Source organism: Suillus subaureus (assembly GCF_016647635.1).
Source record: "Suillus subaureus strain MN1 chromosome Unknown BJ212scaffold_381, whole genome shotgun sequence".
NCBI lineage: Eukaryota > Fungi > Basidiomycota > Agaricomycetes > Boletales > Suillaceae > Suillus > Suillus subaureus.
In genome coordinates this window covers 214-17,362 of record NW_024538937.1, presented here as the reverse complement: position 1 = coordinate 17,362, position 17,149 = coordinate 214, and the positions used below count along the sequence as shown (strand labels likewise).

At 47.7% G+C, this 17,149-nt stretch overlaps 9 protein-coding genes across 9 annotated transcripts; 5 read left to right on the top strand and 4 right to left on the bottom strand.

The window, feature by feature from the left end:
• Positions 1-353: 353 nt before the first annotated feature.
• On the bottom strand, positions 354-1,385 carry BJ212DRAFT_659058 (uncharacterized protein). The gene is made up of 2 exons (XM_041343758.1): positions 558-1,385; positions 354-505 (listed from the first exon to the last, which is right to left on the bottom strand). Exons 1-2 carry the CDS (start codon positions 1,231-1,233, stop codon positions 402-404), a joined length of 780 nt encoding a protein of 259 aa, XP_041185128.1. The 5' UTR covers positions 1,234-1,385; the 3' UTR covers positions 354-401.
• A 70-nt stretch (positions 1,386-1,455) lies between these two features.
• Positions 1,456-2,128, bottom strand: BJ212DRAFT_1292023 (histidine phosphatase superfamily; the record flags this gene model as incomplete). The annotated part of the gene is made up of 2 exons (XM_041332129.1): positions 1,456-1,557; positions 1,607-2,128. Coding segments are annotated over 2 exons (624 nt in total), but the record flags the coding sequence as incomplete, so codon positions are not given.
• Positions 2,129-3,490: 1,362 nt separating this feature from the next.
• Positions 3,491-4,538, top strand: BJ212DRAFT_658965 (uncharacterized protein). Its single transcript, XM_041343757.1, has 2 exons — positions 3,491-3,906; positions 3,949-4,538. The coding sequence occupies exons 1-2, from the start codon at positions 3,629-3,631 to the stop codon at positions 4,337-4,339; spliced, it is 669 nt and encodes a 222-aa protein (XP_041185126.1). The 5' UTR covers positions 3,491-3,628; the 3' UTR covers positions 4,340-4,538.
• Positions 4,539-4,563: 25 nt separating this feature from the next.
• On the top strand, positions 4,564-5,386 carry BJ212DRAFT_1292018 (uncharacterized protein; the record flags this gene model as incomplete). The annotated part of the gene is made up of 3 exons (XM_041332128.1): positions 4,564-4,697; positions 4,751-4,957; positions 5,056-5,386. 3 exons carry the CDS (start codon positions 4,564-4,566, stop codon positions 5,384-5,386), a joined length of 672 nt encoding a protein of 223 aa, XP_041185125.1.
• A 397-nt stretch (positions 5,387-5,783) lies between these two features.
• BJ212DRAFT_1490083 (uncharacterized protein) lies at positions 5,784-7,387 on the top strand (the record flags this gene model as incomplete). The annotated part of the gene is made up of 8 exons (XM_041341445.1): positions 5,784-5,796; positions 5,849-5,970; positions 6,032-6,094; positions 6,150-6,283; positions 6,335-6,497; positions 6,552-6,607; positions 6,655-7,011; positions 7,060-7,387. The coding sequence occupies 8 exons, from the start codon at positions 5,784-5,786 to the stop codon at positions 7,385-7,387; spliced, it is 1,236 nt and encodes a 411-aa protein (XP_041185124.1).
• Positions 7,388-7,527: 140 nt separating this feature from the next.
• On the bottom strand, positions 7,528-8,900 carry BJ212DRAFT_1592572 (uncharacterized protein; the record flags this gene model as incomplete). The annotated part of the gene is made up of 5 exons (XM_041342530.1): positions 7,528-8,159; positions 8,220-8,316; positions 8,367-8,558; positions 8,607-8,831; positions 8,886-8,900. 5 exons carry the CDS (start codon positions 8,898-8,900, stop codon positions 8,017-8,019), a joined length of 672 nt encoding a protein of 223 aa, XP_041185123.1. The 3' UTR covers positions 7,528-8,016.
• An 849-nt stretch (positions 8,901-9,749) lies between these two features.
• On the bottom strand, positions 9,750-11,885 carry BJ212DRAFT_1490081 (uncharacterized protein; the record flags this gene model as incomplete). Its single annotated transcript, XM_041341444.1, has 9 exons — positions 9,750-9,809; positions 9,864-9,890; positions 9,943-10,042; positions 10,092-10,400; positions 10,452-10,465; positions 10,524-10,586; positions 10,669-11,416; positions 11,473-11,669; positions 11,724-11,885. 9 exons carry the CDS (start codon positions 11,883-11,885, stop codon positions 9,750-9,752), a joined length of 1,680 nt encoding a protein of 559 aa, XP_041185122.1.
• Positions 11,886-12,140: 255 nt separating this feature from the next.
• On the top strand, positions 12,141-15,346 carry BJ212DRAFT_1306864 (uncharacterized protein; the record flags this gene model as incomplete). Its single annotated transcript, XM_041333832.1, has 11 exons — positions 12,141-12,241; positions 12,291-12,709; positions 13,143-13,302; positions 13,323-13,472; positions 13,529-14,276; positions 14,359-14,421; positions 14,480-14,493; positions 14,545-14,853; positions 14,880-15,002; positions 15,055-15,081; positions 15,136-15,346. The coding sequence occupies 11 exons, from the start codon at positions 12,141-12,143 to the stop codon at positions 15,344-15,346; spliced, it is 2,325 nt and encodes a 774-aa protein (XP_041185121.1).
• A 697-nt stretch (positions 15,347-16,043) lies between these two features.
• On the top strand, positions 16,044-16,926 carry BJ212DRAFT_1306863 (uncharacterized protein; the record flags this gene model as incomplete). Its single annotated transcript, XM_041333831.1, has 5 exons — positions 16,044-16,058; positions 16,211-16,336; positions 16,385-16,576; positions 16,627-16,723; positions 16,784-16,926. 5 exons carry the CDS (start codon positions 16,044-16,046, stop codon positions 16,924-16,926), a joined length of 573 nt encoding a protein of 190 aa, XP_041185120.1.
• Positions 16,927-17,149: the final 223 nt, after the last annotated feature.

Genomic DNA, 17,149 nt, shown 5'->3' with positions numbered 1-17,149 from the left:
AAGAACTCACTGACATGACTTTTGCGCTCTACACCGCGAATGTTACACATGAGCACATCGGATTTGTGGTCTTGAAACCAGAAAATGACACGTTTCTCGTGATCAACAAAATAGTAGCCACACTCTTCGCTATCCTTCTCTATGAGCTCCAACACTAGCTCGATGGATGGGTGCAAGAAGATGTTTGCGTTGCGCGCTTCTTCGTATGCTTTCTCAACAGCTTTGCCTATCCTTACAGCCGTTTCAGGGTTTCGAACATCAGCGTCAGTGAAAACTCTCTGGTGGGGCGATGAGTCAAGCCATTAGAAGCGGGTGGTAGACACACTTTATATAGGTGGTAGAAGAACAAAGCCCCTTCAGGGTGCGTGAGCGGCTCCCACCCTGCTACCACAGCAAGCTCCCTACGAACCCATTTGAATCTTGTCGTTAGCTCTCACATCAACATGCTTACTCGGAACAGTCCAAAGGACCTTTCTTAATCTCAAATGACTCATCCTTGTCTTGACTGTGAGTATGAATTAGATCAGCAGTTTACTCGACAACCATGATTTGCATACACATGTACATTCCTCTCGTATCGGCTGACCTGTGGTTCAGGCACAATGGGAGTAAGAATGATATCAAAGGATTGTCCAGACGCCGCGCCATCCGGTCCTTGGTTGAGCTCGGGAGTTGGAAATTGAATGTTGTTACAGCTGCTTCAGGTAACCGCGGCACGGCGAGGGTCACAGAAGCCGTCAACCCATCTTGGTTGGTCACTAGCTGAGAGCTCAATGCTAGACTCTGTTCCCGAAGAGATCTCTCCTTTCCATTAAGGACGAATTGACAGTGTCGAATCATCCGCAGGAGAACAGAGAGGAGAGTTCTGTACGACTTGAATGCGGTTGTCTTGACAGTGAGCCTCAGCCAGGAGATTAACGTGCGGATGTATGAGTATCCTCCCTGCATGACAATCAAGGATCCGAACACAGAAACTAGAATTTTGTCTGCTACTAGGTTAGCCTGTAGGAAGTGAGAATATGACATGAACCAATTCCAGGCACTGCATGTCAACGACACCGTTTTGATTTCCTTTTTTATTCGAATCCAGCCGAGCAAGCTTCGAAGCTTCAACGGTACGTCCAGGAACTTCAACTTGGGAAGTGCGGGATGTTGGATACCGGGAAATAATGAGGTGGTACCGATCATGTGCATAGCAAAGTCCACCATGTTGACGAGTGCATGTTGCAACATTAATCCAGGCTGCAGCTGTGACTGGCAATTCTATTCTACATAACATCCGTAATGTATATCCAAGCTCTACTATACCGCAGACGTCTGCGCGATAGCCTCCGCCTCATTTGGGCTCTTTGCATCCACCACTCCTCCACCCATAATCGCTTTTATGCCAAGAAGTGGGCCTCCGTCGAGCTGTCAGTCATGTTCACGTCAGCCAGTCGAACATCACAAACGAAATCAACGCACAAGGCCTTCAAGGTGATCCGCTCTGGCCTCGTCCGTCACTGTCACTTCTACCGGAGGAACCTCGTCGTCTGCGACTTCCACGGGCATTCCACCCTAAGCCATCCATGAGCAACACCTCATAATGAATGCCCGCCACACTCACCTGAATCCGCACCTCTACCCTCACCCAAGCCGTATTAACCATGGGTCCTTTTCGCTTCCATGTTCCCCCACCCAATCTCACAATTGCGCTCACCACTTGCGCAATACACAACCCATGACTCACAAGTGCGATATGTTCGTCCCTCCCAGACCTCGCAACATTCACCACATGAGGAAGCACAACCTCCTTCACTGCCCTCTCAGCCCTCCTGGTCAGATCCTCCACCGACTCTCCACCAGGAAACGCCACGTGTTTCTCGCTTTCATATAAAATCGGGTACTTGTCCTCTGCAAAGTGAGCTTCGAGCGTCTTGCCTGGCTCCCGTATGCACGTTTGATGCCCTTCTGCGGCTCCAAAACTTTGTTCTCTGATCTGGGTGATGGTGAAATCATGAGGAGGCTTGGGCGTGGGCTGCGCGTCTAGTACCGCTTGGGCTGTGTCCCGTGCGCGGGGTAAAGGGGACGCGTAGATCTTGGTGAATTGTGTATTTGCGAAGTATGCGCCTACAGCGCGTGCTTGCTGTTCTCGGGTTTAGCTTGGGTTGATGGAGAGGCGGTAGAAAGGCTTACCTGCGTCCCTGATTGGCCAAGATCAGTCGTGATGCTCGTTAGTTAAAGGCGCATTCGAATTACCACTCACCTCTTTCCGTGAGAGGACATTCCGTGCAGCCCGACCACAGAGCTAGCTGCAATGATCTCGCGATCAGTGAGTATCGCCGGACCACTAGTTCAGCCTTACCACGTTGTGCGTGGACTCTCCATGTCTAATCTGCGCGTACACCATCGGCGATGTTAGAAGAGTCTCCCAGATATTGAATGGACGTACCAATGTCACTGTGAGCATCTTGTCTGATCAGAGGATGCTGATGGTATCCGACACTGATCAATCCAATCAATAGCCTTTACATACCGAAGTGCAACCGAAATGAGGCTATAGCGTGTCGGAGCATAAATTTGATACCGACACGCAGATTTCATTCTCCCTCGGTTATATTTAGCACGACTGTGGTACGAGGACAGCCACATTCCATGAAACTTTAGAAAGGAAAAATGTCTTTAGCGTATAATTTACCAGAGAATGAGGGTCCCTTTCAACGACAAGTCCCCTTTGACGCAACTTTGACGCGTTAACCGAATAGATCATAGCCACGGGAAGACAACTGGTCGAACTCAGGGTTCTCGCGCCCACAAATCCTTCCATCAGACGCTCGAATCGTGTTGTCGGTTCTGTAAGACTGAATAAAAAGCTGAGGCCACAAGCAAAACACTGAGGGCTCATGGCAAAATGATAATCATGTGACACCGCGGGAACCAGACGTATCCTGGAACATGATCATGACATTCATTCATCCACTCACAGGGGCTAGAAACACGGAGCTAAAAATTGCCGAGGCAGAAAGTAGCTCCACAAAACTGACATGCTGCATCTTTATGGAGCCAGCTCGGTTCTCACCCATTGCCAACTGGAACATCAGGCACCAGTGGTAAGCTAACTCGAAGTACGCCACAAGAGTGGTGATCGGTAACTGGCAACACCGAACGGCCAAGAAAGTGACGATATTCGGGAAGCTGGAGACCGTAGTTTGACCGCGCCGCGCGTTGTGGTTGCGAACCCTTGATGGTATCATTCATTGTAAGTAGACTGAGCGATTTGCGTTGGGGCAAGTACCGGTTGTCTGCACAAGCCGGCGTGCTATGAGGTGGGAACTCGTTCAGTTCAGTCCGATGCGAGCAAGAGAGGTCCATACGCCTGGGTACGTGGATGGTGTGTAAAATCTCTGCGTTGCTGGTCGTTCGTAGATGTACGCCTTTTCTGGTGGGGTCAAGACCGCAGAATTACCGTATCTGGAGGATCGAAGATGTATGTGACGTCGCACCTGGAACGGCATTAGCATCAGGTTACCCAGAGCGGTAGGCTTGGCAGCCTTTGCGCACATTACACCAAAGTAGAGTAGAGTCGGTCAACTGAACGCCAGTCAGAGAGGTGTGCCGCATGCTGTAGGTCAGTAATAAGGCATGCGCCATGCACATTGCAATGTCAGGGCAGCAGCTTAGCGGGAAAACTTACGTACATGGAGAGACAGCATATCATAGTTTGCGCCCGCTTTCTTTGTTGGGAAACGCTGCTAAATTTCTCTGCCTCATCATAACTCAGCTGACGCCAAATTCGTTCTTGTTGACGGTCGTTCGTAACCGACAAGCGCTCCGTGAACAGAACGCTACAGGTCAACAAACAAGTATCAACATAAGATATTCATCGACCAGCTACGCAAAACATCAGAAACCGTCAAACCAGTTGCCGTGAGTCTTTCTTATTCACTGCATCTAATATCATAACGACAGTAACGTTTGTAGCAGATATCCTTCACTCATAATGAACCGACCAGGTGTGTTCCCAGCTTGTTCTGGCGCCATTGTTGCACTTAGTTCCGCTCAGGTCAACCATTACAGCGACCACCAAGTCTTGCTCCCCCAGCCGGCTTGTCGTCACAATTTCGCTCTCCCTACCCAACGTCGCAATATCCTCTACCACAACGGAGTTATCCGACACCAACCCTCCAGCAACAAAATGCGCACCGAACGCCTGCCATTGCACCAGGTTCTAACGTCACAAGTTATGCAACGCAGGCGGGGCAGAGTGGGTCAGGAACTGCAGGTGCAGTGGCGCAGAGCAGAGATTTTGGCCCTGATGATTTCCCAGCGCTGGGAAGTCAGGCAGGTCAGCAGCCACTAAGCGGCCAGAACTCGTCCCAATCGCAGAATCCACCACCTGGTGCTGATCTCAGCGCACCACCCGGTGTACCACCTCCAGGAGTAAGCCCGCATGTGTCGAATGGGACCCATCATCTACATCCGCATCAGCATAACGCGCACCCACAGCTGCATAATCCACAACCGACACATAACCCACTTGTGCAGGCTCACCATCACCCACAGACTCCCGCACAGCAGGTGCTTATGTCCGCAGCTGACCGGTGGGGCCTACTTGGCCTGCTCGCAATGATTAAGAACGCAGGTGTTGATGCAGATGGAGGTCTGAGCAGCGTTGGTACGGATTTAGGTGCAATGGGACTCGACATGGGTTACGAGGGGTATGTCATGCATTACTAGACACTCGACCATTTTTACTTATGTTGCATAAAAGAAACCTGTATTCGACATTTGTTACGCCGTGGGCAGATCAATCTGCAGCCCATAGCGTTGAACCTGATTTTCATCTGCCTCCGTGTTACAGCGCTCAACCGCCCGCATTAGGACCAGCCAAGGCTGGAGCTTTCAGTGATGAGACGCTGTTTTTCATGTTCTATTCAAGTCCGAGGGATGCACTACAAGAGATCGCAGCGCAAGAATTGTAGGTCTCCATTCATGCCCCAGAAAACTTTCGAGACCCCCACAATGCTGTTTTGGCTGCCTCAACTTATGAATTCGGGCTGACTTGTGGCTTCACAGGTGGAATCGTAATTGGCGATACCACAAAGACCTACGGATTTGGATAACAAAAGAAAGCGGCAGTGCTCCATCATCAAAAATCCCAGGGGGCGAAGCAGGAACGTACACATGGTGGAATCCCGATGACTGGTGCAAAGAGCGTAAAGAGATGAGCGTTCGCTATGCAGACCTCGAGGAGAAGACAGTCCCAGCATTCGTGATGGGACCGGGTCTGGTGTTGGCACAACCCAGTCAAACCATACCTGGGCAACAGCAAGTGCAGGGTGCCGCAGGGCAGCAGGGAGGAGCACAATCTGTTGGGCAAGCTAGGATGCAGATGGCGGGTATCTAAGCTGGAGTGATGACCTTATCATCGCATTCGATTCGCATGTGCGCTTACGTATTTTAAGTTCTGCTTCATCGCCATTTTTTTGTGAAGTGAACGATTGTATCTGTGATTCTGTGCACTCATGAATTCTCCCGACTCGCCTAATTTCCTTTTGAGCAAATGAACAACTGGTCACCTGACATAAAATGAGGTTATGTAATCAAATTCCGAATAGAAGTCAAGTTGCAAGTTGGCAACCTGAATGAAGAATTGTGGCCATTAAAGCTGGCTCAAGAATCGCGTACTGCGCTTCATGCTGTCCCGCTCACTATTTCAAGCGACCACTATCTTCTCCCATGGTTCATGCTCGAGGACGGCATTCTCAACGAGAAATCTTGGTCCGAACCATGATCTCCTCCAAATGCTGTCACAAAGTGAGTTCCTTCAAGTTTAAACTGGAGAGAGAATCCTCAACCCCCAACATAGATTTAGACCGTGAAAACTCCTGCCCAGACAGAAACGGTTACAAAGTTCGTGCGTTTGCACGAGCTATCGAGGTTATTGGCGCGCTGGAGGAACCCGTGCGGGACGTAGGTCAGGTGAAGAAGGTCAGAACCATTCACTACCGACTCTGCCAGTTTAGTGCTCAATGCTAGGGACTCTATGTAGCTGAAAGGGGTAGGCGTCGGAATCAGCAACAGGATAGACGCGTTCTTGTCGGGTAAAGATTATGTCCGTAGGTGTTGCGCGTCTTTCAAGTATCCGTGGGTTTCATGCATGTCTCCAGGACCCGGCAGCTGCTACCGAGCTTTCTAAAGGAACATCGAAATCCAAGGCAAGAAAAGATTCTGATCCTGAGGAGACACGAAGGAAAATGATAGTTCGATCATTAACGTCTGTTTCCGGCATTGGGTACTACACGTTCGCCTCGCGTCGACTTTGACGGTGTTCTGACAAGTTGAATGACTACAGCCCAACAGCTGCGAAAGCCCTCATTGATGCGGGCTGTATGTCCATTGGGGACCTGAAGAAACCGAAATTCTTTGACATGTTGAGTCCCCTGCAGCAAACCGGTGCGCGATACCACGAGCATCTCGGACGACCTGTCGAGAGAAGTCAAGCCGAACTACTCGCTGTACGTTATTGATTTATTACTCGAAGAACGCTCCATCAGCTCATTAATGTATAGAAATTTATTTCGGAGAACATTTCTTGTAAATTTGATGTTGAGCTCGTGGGTAGCTAGTAAGCGGTCTGCATCTTTTTCCTCGTCTCTGCGTTGACTTCAATAGCCGACGGGGTGCTCAGTCGTTCCCAGGCGTCGATATTATGTTGACTCACCCATCTCATGTTCACGTGCCTACGCCCCCGTCAAAGAATGGCTCAGTTACACAGGGAATTAACAGTGCACCTTTTCGCACGCCATCTAGAAAGCTACGGGAAGCGCAGGACTCCCTTCTCTTCCGTGATGTAGTCTTCCCACTCGAAAGCCGTGGCCTCGTCGCCGAGACACTGTTGCTGGGATCCAAGAAGTGGCAGGGTGTGATCCGCCTACCTGAAAGGACTGTAGACGGAACTTGGGAAGAACGTTCTCAACGAATCGAGCGCATTCGCGAGCAGCAGGGCCTTTATATTCGATTGGACTTGAAGTAAGTTTTGATAAAGATCTTTTGGCGCACTGATTTAATCGCGTGCAGCCTCGCCCCTATGAAGTCGAAGGGTGCAGCACTACTCGCGTTGACTGGGGATAAGGAGTTCAGCCTCGACATCCGTACCAAAGCTGCACAACTGGGCTTGCTCCTCAATGAATTCGGCCTGTGGAGATGGACCTCTGATCCATCACTCCCAGCAGATGCAGAGGAAGGGTACTGGACGTTTATAGAAGGCGAAAGCGAAGTCGCTATCCTACGCGAGCTCGGCGTGAATTATGTGAAACCGATAAAACGCAACTTTGCATATCTCGCCAATTCTGATTCGAACGCGTCGACTATTAAAAAGGGCAGGCCGCGGAAAAAAGTTCTGTAGTTTTGTTTGCATCTATGTACCATACTGCCACATAATCTCAAAGGATCGACATTTGCAATCATTGGCATGATCATGATGAATCGATGAGGTAGGACGCCAGTGATATAGTTTGTGCCTACAGTTGTTTTCATATCGATAGACCAGAATATCGAAAATTCATTTAGTCGCTTTTGTTTATTGTTGGGGCGATACCAAGCAGAGGCGCTCATGCTAGCTACTTTTACGGTAAGTCGTTAACCCTGCCTGTCCATGGGCTTGTGCGGGGCGGACCGGGCGGTACAAATATTGTGACGAAGTGAGCAGAGGTGACTGCGGATCAATCGAACACGCTTGGAAAGTTAACGGTGCCAGTACTTGGCAACATCTACCCATCTCACTTTCAAGATAACACAACCGCGCGCCTGATGACTGGATTCCAGAAACACCTTGATGGGGAGAAATCAACTCATTGTAGAGCGGTACACTGCGTTCGAAGTGTGCTGCCTGGCTTCCAGAACACCAGGAGGCAGAAACTGACACATTAGTTCCAAAAATAATTATGACATATCGAGCTCGAGTCACGCTGTTGATTTTATTCAATGTTCAGATCGGTGTAAGTGAGAGCTAGTAGATCAGTAGCGGTGTCCAAATCAGCGTGACTCGAGACACTTGGCAAGCTTCCACATAGATTCGATCGACATTAACCCAACGCTGACGACGTATGCGACGAGCCAGGCCGCGGTGAGAGTGCGGCAGACAGTGTCCTGAGAGTAGAAGCCTGCTATCAACATCGCTGCGGATGAAGCAGTGCATGAGGACCCAAAGAGAACACAGCGTCAGTAGAGCAACTCACCGAATATGAAGCAATTCAAGGACAAGCCGACAAAGAACATGAGCATGACCATTGATAAGAGGTAGGACAAGAGGGAATAACCGCCTGGCTTGATTTGCTGATAATGAGTTAGTCGATGTAGTCAACAAAGCAAGAAACAATCCTTACTTCTTGAGTGCACTGCCGATCGGCGTGTAGCCAACGCATCATGCCCAAGCCAGAAGTCAACATTGCAATCATTGCCATCATGAGTGATATGAAGAGTAGAAGATAGGGGGTGGGTGAAGTGTAGTCAAAATACGGCGCGGGAGAGACAGTGGTCACGAAGACACCACTTGTCGCGAGAAGTAGACCCGCCTTCTGAAGTTTTAGACTGTGTAAGCGCCAGCAAGGAGTCGAATAACTCACTGCGGTGACAGTGTTGGTCAGGATGGAGCATAACCTTTCCCTCACGTTCTGGAATGCCTCCTCGGATTGCAGTGACCCCCAATGGGCTTCAAGATCGGGGCGTCCCAGTGCAAAAAGACAGAGTACCCTCGTTATAAAGGATGTGTTGTGAAGAGCTCCGGGGAGTATTCGGTCTTCAGCAAGTATACTTTGATCGGAGGTCCGAGTCTCATCAGTGCTGAAAGCCTAGGGTAGTCCTGTCATACAAGGAGCAAGTCTTCCTACATGTTGAAAACTCACCTCCGATAGAGCCATGTCGAACGGCCAAAGAGAAGAGTACAGTTGGACTACGTATACTGCATCTTGACATGCTGGCTTATATACGATTGAGATATCTTGACCCGTAACCGTATTAGTGAATTTCGAAGCATGGAAGATACGACTGTCGGAGTTGAAAGTGAAAAGCTGTGTTCCCTAGCATCAACCAACCAGCTGAAAAGTACTCCCTACTGAAGGACCGTTTAATTTTACTGTCGGAGTTGAATACGATTGAGAAATGGCGCGGTGATCACTGAAAACCAAGAGCGATGACCTTACAATTTAATTTTAGGAGCGATGATTTGTAAGGTCATCGCTCCTGAATCGAGTGGAGTACTTTTCAGCGTTGGTTGGTTGATGCTAGGGAACACAGCTTTTCACTATGATTTGTAAGGTCATCGCTCTTGGTTTTCAGTCCCAGTGAAAATCGACAAGAAGGAGGTGGATATGTATAGATATAGATCGAAAAAAACACAAGGGAAGGAACATTTTCGCTATGTTTCGACCCCTTTAGAAAAGTGGGACTTTTCGAGACGAAAAAAGATAGAGATCGAGAGTTAAATTTACTGCTTAGATAGGATTTTCGATGGCTTTAGATGAATTTTAGATGCAAATATGCGCTGAAAGTGATCCATTTGGGTGGGTGAATAGGTATCTAATGCCATTGAATGATGTATCTCAAGGTATCACTGTAATTAGATGCTTGTGGTATCATTGTGCCCGCGCCTGCCATCCTGCCATCCCGCCATCCCGCCATCCCGCCATCCCGCCATCCCGCCATCCCGCCATCCCGCCATCCCACCATCCCGCCATCCTGCCACCACCATCCCACCATGTATCTGCTCATTACTCCTCATCTGCATCATCACTGGCACCACTCCCTTCAGTAGGTCCAGCTGAGTTGAGCTATAAAGTAAACCACTGTTAGTATAAAGACAGGCTATGATGAATACCATGCACCTGTAGAGCTGCTTTGCGCTTGTATACCTGTGATAGTACTAGTCAGTAAATAAATCACATTGATATAAAAACAATGTACCTCTTTGTTGGTCTTTGATAGACTGTTCCAGTAGGTTGCAAAGACGCTTGCCAGTTCTTTCTGATGGCTGTTTGATTGCCAATCAAGGGTGCAAAGATTCCTAGAATAATAGTGTTAACCTTGCTATGATCAAAATAATCAGAACTCACTGTGCTGTGATCTTGAAGCTCACACGCATGGGCTTCATGCTTGGCTGGTGCTTCTTGATGGTATTAGCCTTCTCCTCAATCACAATCGCAGCACTGGCTTGGTTGACAAGCTCAGTCTTTACAGCTAGGGAAGCTGTGTCAGTACTACTTGAAGGTGTCTCTGGTACAGTCGAAGTAGGTGTAGACTTGTTTGATGGTGGCGCAAGAATCAGGTTGGTTCCAGAAGTTGAAGCAGTTGGAGAGTCAATGGAAGTGGAAGGGAGCTTCCTGATGACCGGTTTGGGCCTAGGTTTCAATACAAGGTCAGAACTACGTAAATAGATAAGTAAGACTATTATCAGATGGATTGGAAGAACTCACAGTGGGTTTTTGATCTAGTAATTTTAAACAAGCCAAGTCAGTGTCTGGATGGCATGCGTGAATTCAACTCACCTCAATAGCAGCTGCTTCTTTGTCTTTCCCTTTGTTGGTGTGTGGTGGTGGTGTTGGTTCACGCTCAGGTGAGGGGTGTCATGGTATCTCAGGTATCTGTAGATAGGTCAATTAGCAAGCTTCAAGTACTGAAAAAAAAATATACCGCTTCATCACTAGCAGGCTCAGTGACAGGCTCATTGATCCATGCTTGCTTCTTCATATGTTCGGCTTCGAGTTCTTTGTCAGGATCACCTGCATGCTTCTGGGCAACTGGGGGCAGAGTGTTGTCTGAGAGGTCCAGGAGACTCTCTCCATGCTCAGCCTTGATGCGCTTGCTGGTTTTCTTCTTGACGTGATAGTTGAACCATTGTGAGTAATTGTCAGTCATGAGTTTCATAACCTTCCAATTGTCAGCACATAAACAAAATTCAGGACAATGCTTGTGTAGTGTGTGGATGAGCCAGCATAAGACTTGCAGTGACGCTTGGCCGATAGAATCTGGTGTGAGGCCTTGACTGTCAAGTTCCCGGAAGCTCGAGAGCATGAGGTTCCAGATTGTCTTGGTGTGTTGAGCTGAGACAGGTACACCTTTCTTGTCCTGTAAGTAAGTACATGCAACATTAACGCCTTGTGCCATGCGCCCAGATCCTCGAGATGAGCTTCCAGAGGTTCCAGGTACAGATGATGTCGTCTTTGGATACTGTTCCTGCCATTCTTTCCTTGTCCATGATTTGACAGATGGGTAGTCCTTCCGGTCAAGCTCTTGATCGGATTCTGTAGGGACTATTCTATCCACAAGGGCAGGTTTCTCATCGGCAATGGTGCTCGAGGTGTCAGATGAGGGTGATAATGGTGATGATGATGTCAAGGACACCAAGCTTGTGGAGCCATGCATATTAACAATGACATTTCTATGTTAGATTGTTTGAGTGCATATATGCGCATATGTTCAGTTGAATTGACTTACTGTAAAGTCTGGCAGGTCATATTGAGACCAGCATTCTCATTGACAAGCCTGAGTCTATCGGCTTGTAGACTTGCAACAGCATGCTGTAATTTGGTGAGCTGCTGCTTAAGTTGAGCAACAAGGCCATTGTCAGAGTCCTTGCACGCCAATGGATCCTGGTCAAGTAGAGAATCTAGAGAGTCTAGATATATCAAAGACTCACCATGTGTTTCATGGTTAGAATATGAGCTTCAATGAATATGGTGACTCACGCTAGGTTCTTGAATTGCCATTGGGTCATGCATATAGTATGTGTCGCTGGGCCCAATATTTGGATCAAAGGCCTGTGATAACGATCGTGAAGTATTGAGTTGAGATATTGAAGAGTTCGGGTATCCAGTAGATGACATTGTGTTGTCGAGGGTCAAGGACATGATGGTATGAGTTGAGGTATGCTGCTCTGACCTGAAGTCAAGAAAGGAAACACACCAAGTCTGCATGTTACCACGCATCACTATGCTACCACCAGCTGTCCAAGACTTTCTGGACATGTCGTCTGATCCAGATTTCGATGGTTATGAGGCTGATACCAGGTGAGTAGGATGGATGTTTTTGATTTGAGATCTAACAGAGTTCATTTTAGTATCAATACAAATGATGATGACCATAGCTGCTCTAGTACTCCAGTAATGGCATTATCAGATGATATCCTTCTGGATCCAGCATACTGGACTTCTGATCGTCACAGGATGGTGCAGGAACAGCTTATGGACTTCCAATCGACCATGCAGTGAGTTTTTTATGTGTCTAACTTTGTGTTTAACATTTGGCGAATTCAGTGTAGCTACTAGATCTGCACCATCGGCTCCAAAAAATGAGCCAAGCAGTGTCACAGAGCCTGAGAGTGACCCTGAGATGGCACCATCTGCAGGACCAGTCCTCCCCCCAACAAAGCCTCCAAAACTTGATCCCAGCAGCATTACAGAGCCAGAAAGTGACATTGAAGACTTATCTGCTGGACCAGTCCTCCCTCCAACAAAGCCTCCAAAAACCGATGATCCCAGCAGCATTACAGAGCCGGAAAGTGAGGTGGCATCTGCAGGACCAGTCCTCCCCCCAACAAAGCCTCCAAAAATTGATGCCAGCAGCGTTACAGAGCCAGAAAGTGATATTGAAGACTTACCCCAACTCTCAATCAAGAGGCCAATCAAAACTGAAATCAAAACCAATGATCCCAGCAGCATTACAGAGCCGGAAAGTGACATTCTCAGGGCTGATGTGCATGATAGAATGAACCCATGGCCAAATAAAATGAAGGCGATCCATGTGGCGTTGATAATAGATTTCTTCAAATTCATCCACAAAGTCAAGAAGGTGGCAGTGACCATCAAGAAGATCCAAATGAGAGATGTGATATTGTTGCATCACACACAGCCCCTGAGCAAGACAACAAAAGTTCATCCAATATGGCTCAGGAAGGACACCATAGAGCGTGGCAGGTGCCATACCATAGAGGTAAAGAAGCCATTCCCAAGCCTTGTAGCCGCTATTGATCTTCTCTGCAGGGTTACAAGGTGGACAGTTGAACAATCCTGGTAGAAAAGGGGTTGCATCCACAATAAGAGATCCGTGCACCTTCCATGTTGCCTTTGTAAGTACAGCCCAGGCCCAAGTGGATTGATCATCTGTAGATTCAACTCTGAAAGTCCCTCACCACAAGGGAATAAGTAGATCACTGGTGTTGATAGCAGCAATGTGCATAATATCTGAACCAAAGCAAAGAGGGACAAGCAGAATATGTTTTGGGTCAAACCCACAGAAAATGCTGGGTTTTGAGATGCCTGTCTTGAGGTGAGCAAGTTCATATTCAGTCAGGTGTGCAAGGACTCTGACAATGGCCTTGTTGCTCAACTTAAGCAGCAGCTCACCAAATTACAGCATGCTGTTGCAAGTCTACAAGCCGATAGACTCAGGCTTGTCAATGAGAATGCTGGTCTCAATATGACCTGCCAGACTTTACAGTAAGTCAATTCAACTGAACATATGCGCATATATGCACTCAAACAATCTAACATAGAAATGTCATTGTTAATATGCATGGCTCCACAAGCTTGGTGTCCTTGACATCATCATCACCATTATCACCCTCATCTGACACCTCGAGCACCATTGCCGATGAGAAACCTGCCCTTGTGGATAGAATAGTCCCTACAGAATCCGATCAAGAGCTTGACCGGAAGGACTACCCATCTGTCAAATCATGGACAAGGAAAGAATGGCAGGAACAGTATCCAAAGACGACATCATCTGTACCTGGAACCTCTGGAAGCTCATCTCGAGGATCTGGGCGCATGGCACAAGGCGTTAATGTTGCATGTACTTACTTACAGGACAAGAAAGGTGTACCTGTCTCAGCTCAACACACCAAGACAATCTGGAACCTCATGCTCTCGAGCTTCCGGGAACTTGACAGTCAAGGCCTCACACCAGATTCTATCGGCCAAGCGTCACTGCAAGTCTTATGCTGGCTCATCCACACACTACACAAGCATTGTCCTGAATTTTGTTTATGTGCTGACAATTGGAAGGTTATGAAACTCATGACTGACAATTACTCACAATGGTTCAACTATCACGTCAAGAAGAAAACCAGCAAGCGCATCAAGGCTGAGCATGGAGAGAGTCTCCTGGACCTCTCAGACAACACTCTGCCCCCAGTTGCCCAGAAGCATGCAGGTGATCCTGACAAAGAACTCGAAGCCGAACATATGAAGAAGCAAGCATGGATCAATGAGCCTGTCACTGAGCCTGCTAGTGATGAAGCGGTATATTTTTTTTTCAGTACTTGAAGCTTGCTAATTGACCTATCTACAGATACCTGAGATACCATGACACCCCTCACCTGAGCGTGAACCAACACCACCACCACACACCAACAAAGGGAAAGACAAAGAAGCAGCTGCTATTGAGGTGAGTTGAATTCACGCATGCCATCCAGACACTGACTTGGCTTGTTTAAAATTACTAGATCAAAAACCCACTGTGAGTTCTTCCAATCCATCTGATAATAGTCTTACTTATCTATTTACGTAGTTCTGACCTTGTATTGAAACCTAGGCCCAAACCGGTCATCAGGAAGCTCCCTTCCACTTCCATTGACTCTCCAACTGCTTCAACTTCTGGAACCAACCTGATTCTTGCGCCACCATCAAACAAGTCTACACCTACTTCGACTGTACCAGAGACACCTTCAAGTAGTACTGACACAGCTTCCCTAGCTGTAAAGACTGAGCTTGTCAACCAAGCCAGTGCTGCGATTGTGATTGAGGAGAAGGCTAATACCATCAAGAAGCACCAGCCAAGCATGAAGCCCATGCGTGTGAGCTTCAAGATCACAGCACAGTGAGTTCTGATTATTTTGATCATAGCAAGGTTAACACTATTATTCTAGGAATCTTTGCACCCTTGATTGGCAATCAAACAGCCATCAGAAAGAACTGGCAAGCGTCTTTGCAACCTACTGGAACAGTCTATCAAAGACCAACAAAGAGGTACATTGTTTTTATATCAATGTGATTTATTTACTGACTAGTACTATCACAGGTATACAAGCGCAAAGCAGCTCTACAGGTGCATGGTATTCATCATAGCCTGTCTTTATACTAACAGTGGTTTACTTTATAGCTCAACTCAGCTGGACCTACTGAAGGGAGTGGTGCCAGTGATGATGCAGATGAGGAGTAATGAGCAGATACATGGTGGGATGGTGGTGGCAGGATGGCGGGATGGTGGGATGGCGGGATGGCGGGATGGCGGGATGGCGGGATGGCGGGATGGCGGGATGGCGGGATGGCAGGATGGCAGGCGCGGGCACAATGATACCACAAGCATCTAATTACAGTGATACCTTGAGATACATCATTCAATGGCATTAGATACCTATTCACCCACCCAAATGGATCACTTTCAGCGCATATTTGCATCTAAAATTCATCTAAAGCCATCGAAAATCCTATCTAAGCAGTAAATTTAACTCTCGATCTCTATCTTTTTTCGTCTCGAAAAGTCCCACTTTTCTAAAGGGGTCGAAACATAGCGAAAATGTTCCTTCCCTTGTGTTTTTTTCGATCTATATCTATACATATCCACCTCCTTCTTGTCGATTTTCACTGGGACTGAAAACCAAGAGCGATGACCTTACAAATCATAGTGAAAAGCTGTGTTCCCTAGCATCAACCAACCAACGCTGAAAAGTACTCCACTCGATTCAGGAGCGATGACCTTACAAATCATCGCTCCTAAAATTAAATTGTAAGGTCATCGCTCTTGGTTTTCAGTGATCACCGCGCCATTTCTCAATCGTATTCAACTCCGACAGTAAAATTAAACGGTCCTTCAGTAGGGAGTACTTTCAGCTGGTTGGTTGATGCTAGGGAACACAGCTTTTCACTTTCAACTCCGACAGTCGTATCTTCCATGCTTCGAAATTCACTAATACGGTTACGGGTCAAGATATCTCAATCGTATATAAGCCAGCATGTCAAGATGCAGTATACGTAGTCCAACTGTACTCTTCTCTTTGGCCGTTCGACATGGCTCTATCGGAGGTGAGTTTTCAACATGTAGGAAGACTTGCTCCTTGTATGACAGGACTACCCTAGGCTTTCAGCACTGATGAGACTCGGACCTCCGATCAAAGTATACTTGCTGAAGACCGAATACTCCCCGGAGCTCTTCACAACACATCCTTTATAACGAGGGTACTCTGTCTTTTGCACTGGGACGCCCCGATCTTGAAGCCCATTGGGGGTCACTGCAATCCGAGGAGGCATTCCAGAACGTGAGGGAAAGGTTATGCTCCATCCTGACCAACACTGTCACCGCAGTGAGTTATTCGACTCCTTGCTGGCGCTTACACAGTCTAAAACTTCAGAAGGCGGGTCTACTTCTCGCGACAAGTGGTGTCTTCGTGACCACTGTCTCTCCCGCGCCGTATTTTGACTACACTTCACCCACCCCCTATCTTCTACTCTTCATATCACTCATGATGGCAATGATTGCAATGTTGACTTCTGGCTTGGGCATGATGCGTTGGCTACACGCCGATCGGCAGTGCACTCAAGAAGTAAGGATTGTTTCTTGCTTTGTTGACTACATCGACTAACTCATTATCAGCAAATCAAGCCAGGCGGTTATTCCCTCTTGTCCTACCTCTTATCAATGGTCATGCTCATGTTCTTTGTCGGCTTGTCCTTGAATTGCTTCATATTCGGTGAGTTGCTCTACTGACGCTGTGTTCTCTTTGGGTCCTCATGCACTGCTTCATCCGCAGCGATGTTGATAGCAGGCTTCTACTCTCAGGACACTGTCTGCCGCACTCTCACCGCGGCCTGGCTCGTCGCATACGTCGTCAGCGTTGGGTTAATGTCGATCGAATCTATGTGGAAGCTTGCCAAGTGTCTCGAGTCACGCTGATCTAGACATCGTCAGGAGTCTCCACTCACATCGGACCTGCTTGTTGGTTATACATACAGTAAGGTATAGCCCTAGCATGGTGGGGTGGACGATACTTTGGTGGACACTGTGTGCTTCATTTGTTGTACCAAAGAAGCATTTAGTTACATTTACACCGGGTCGAATCACTAGCGCGCGAGCTTGACTTGGATACTCACTGATTCTGACTGAACTTCCACTTCCG

What these genes read in the sequence shown, in the direction of transcription:
- BJ212DRAFT_658965 (XM_041343757.1), top strand. Translation starts at nt 3,629, where the DNA reads ATGCACATTGCAATGTCAGGGCAGCAGCTTAGCGGGAAAACTTACGTA. An exon ending in AAACCGTCAAACCAGTTGCC is followed by an intron (nt 3,907 to 3,948) that starts GTGAGTCTTTCT and finishes TCATAACGACAG; the next exon opens with TAACGTTTGTAGCAGATATC.
- BJ212DRAFT_659058 (XM_041343758.1), bottom strand. Translation starts at nt 1,233, where the DNA reads ATGTTGCAACATGCACTCGTCAACATGGTGGACTTTGCTATGCACATG. An exon ending in TACGAGAGGAATGTACATGT is followed by an intron (nt 506 to 557) that starts GTATGCAAATCA and finishes TCATACTCACAG; the next exon opens with TCAAGACAAGGATGAGTCAT.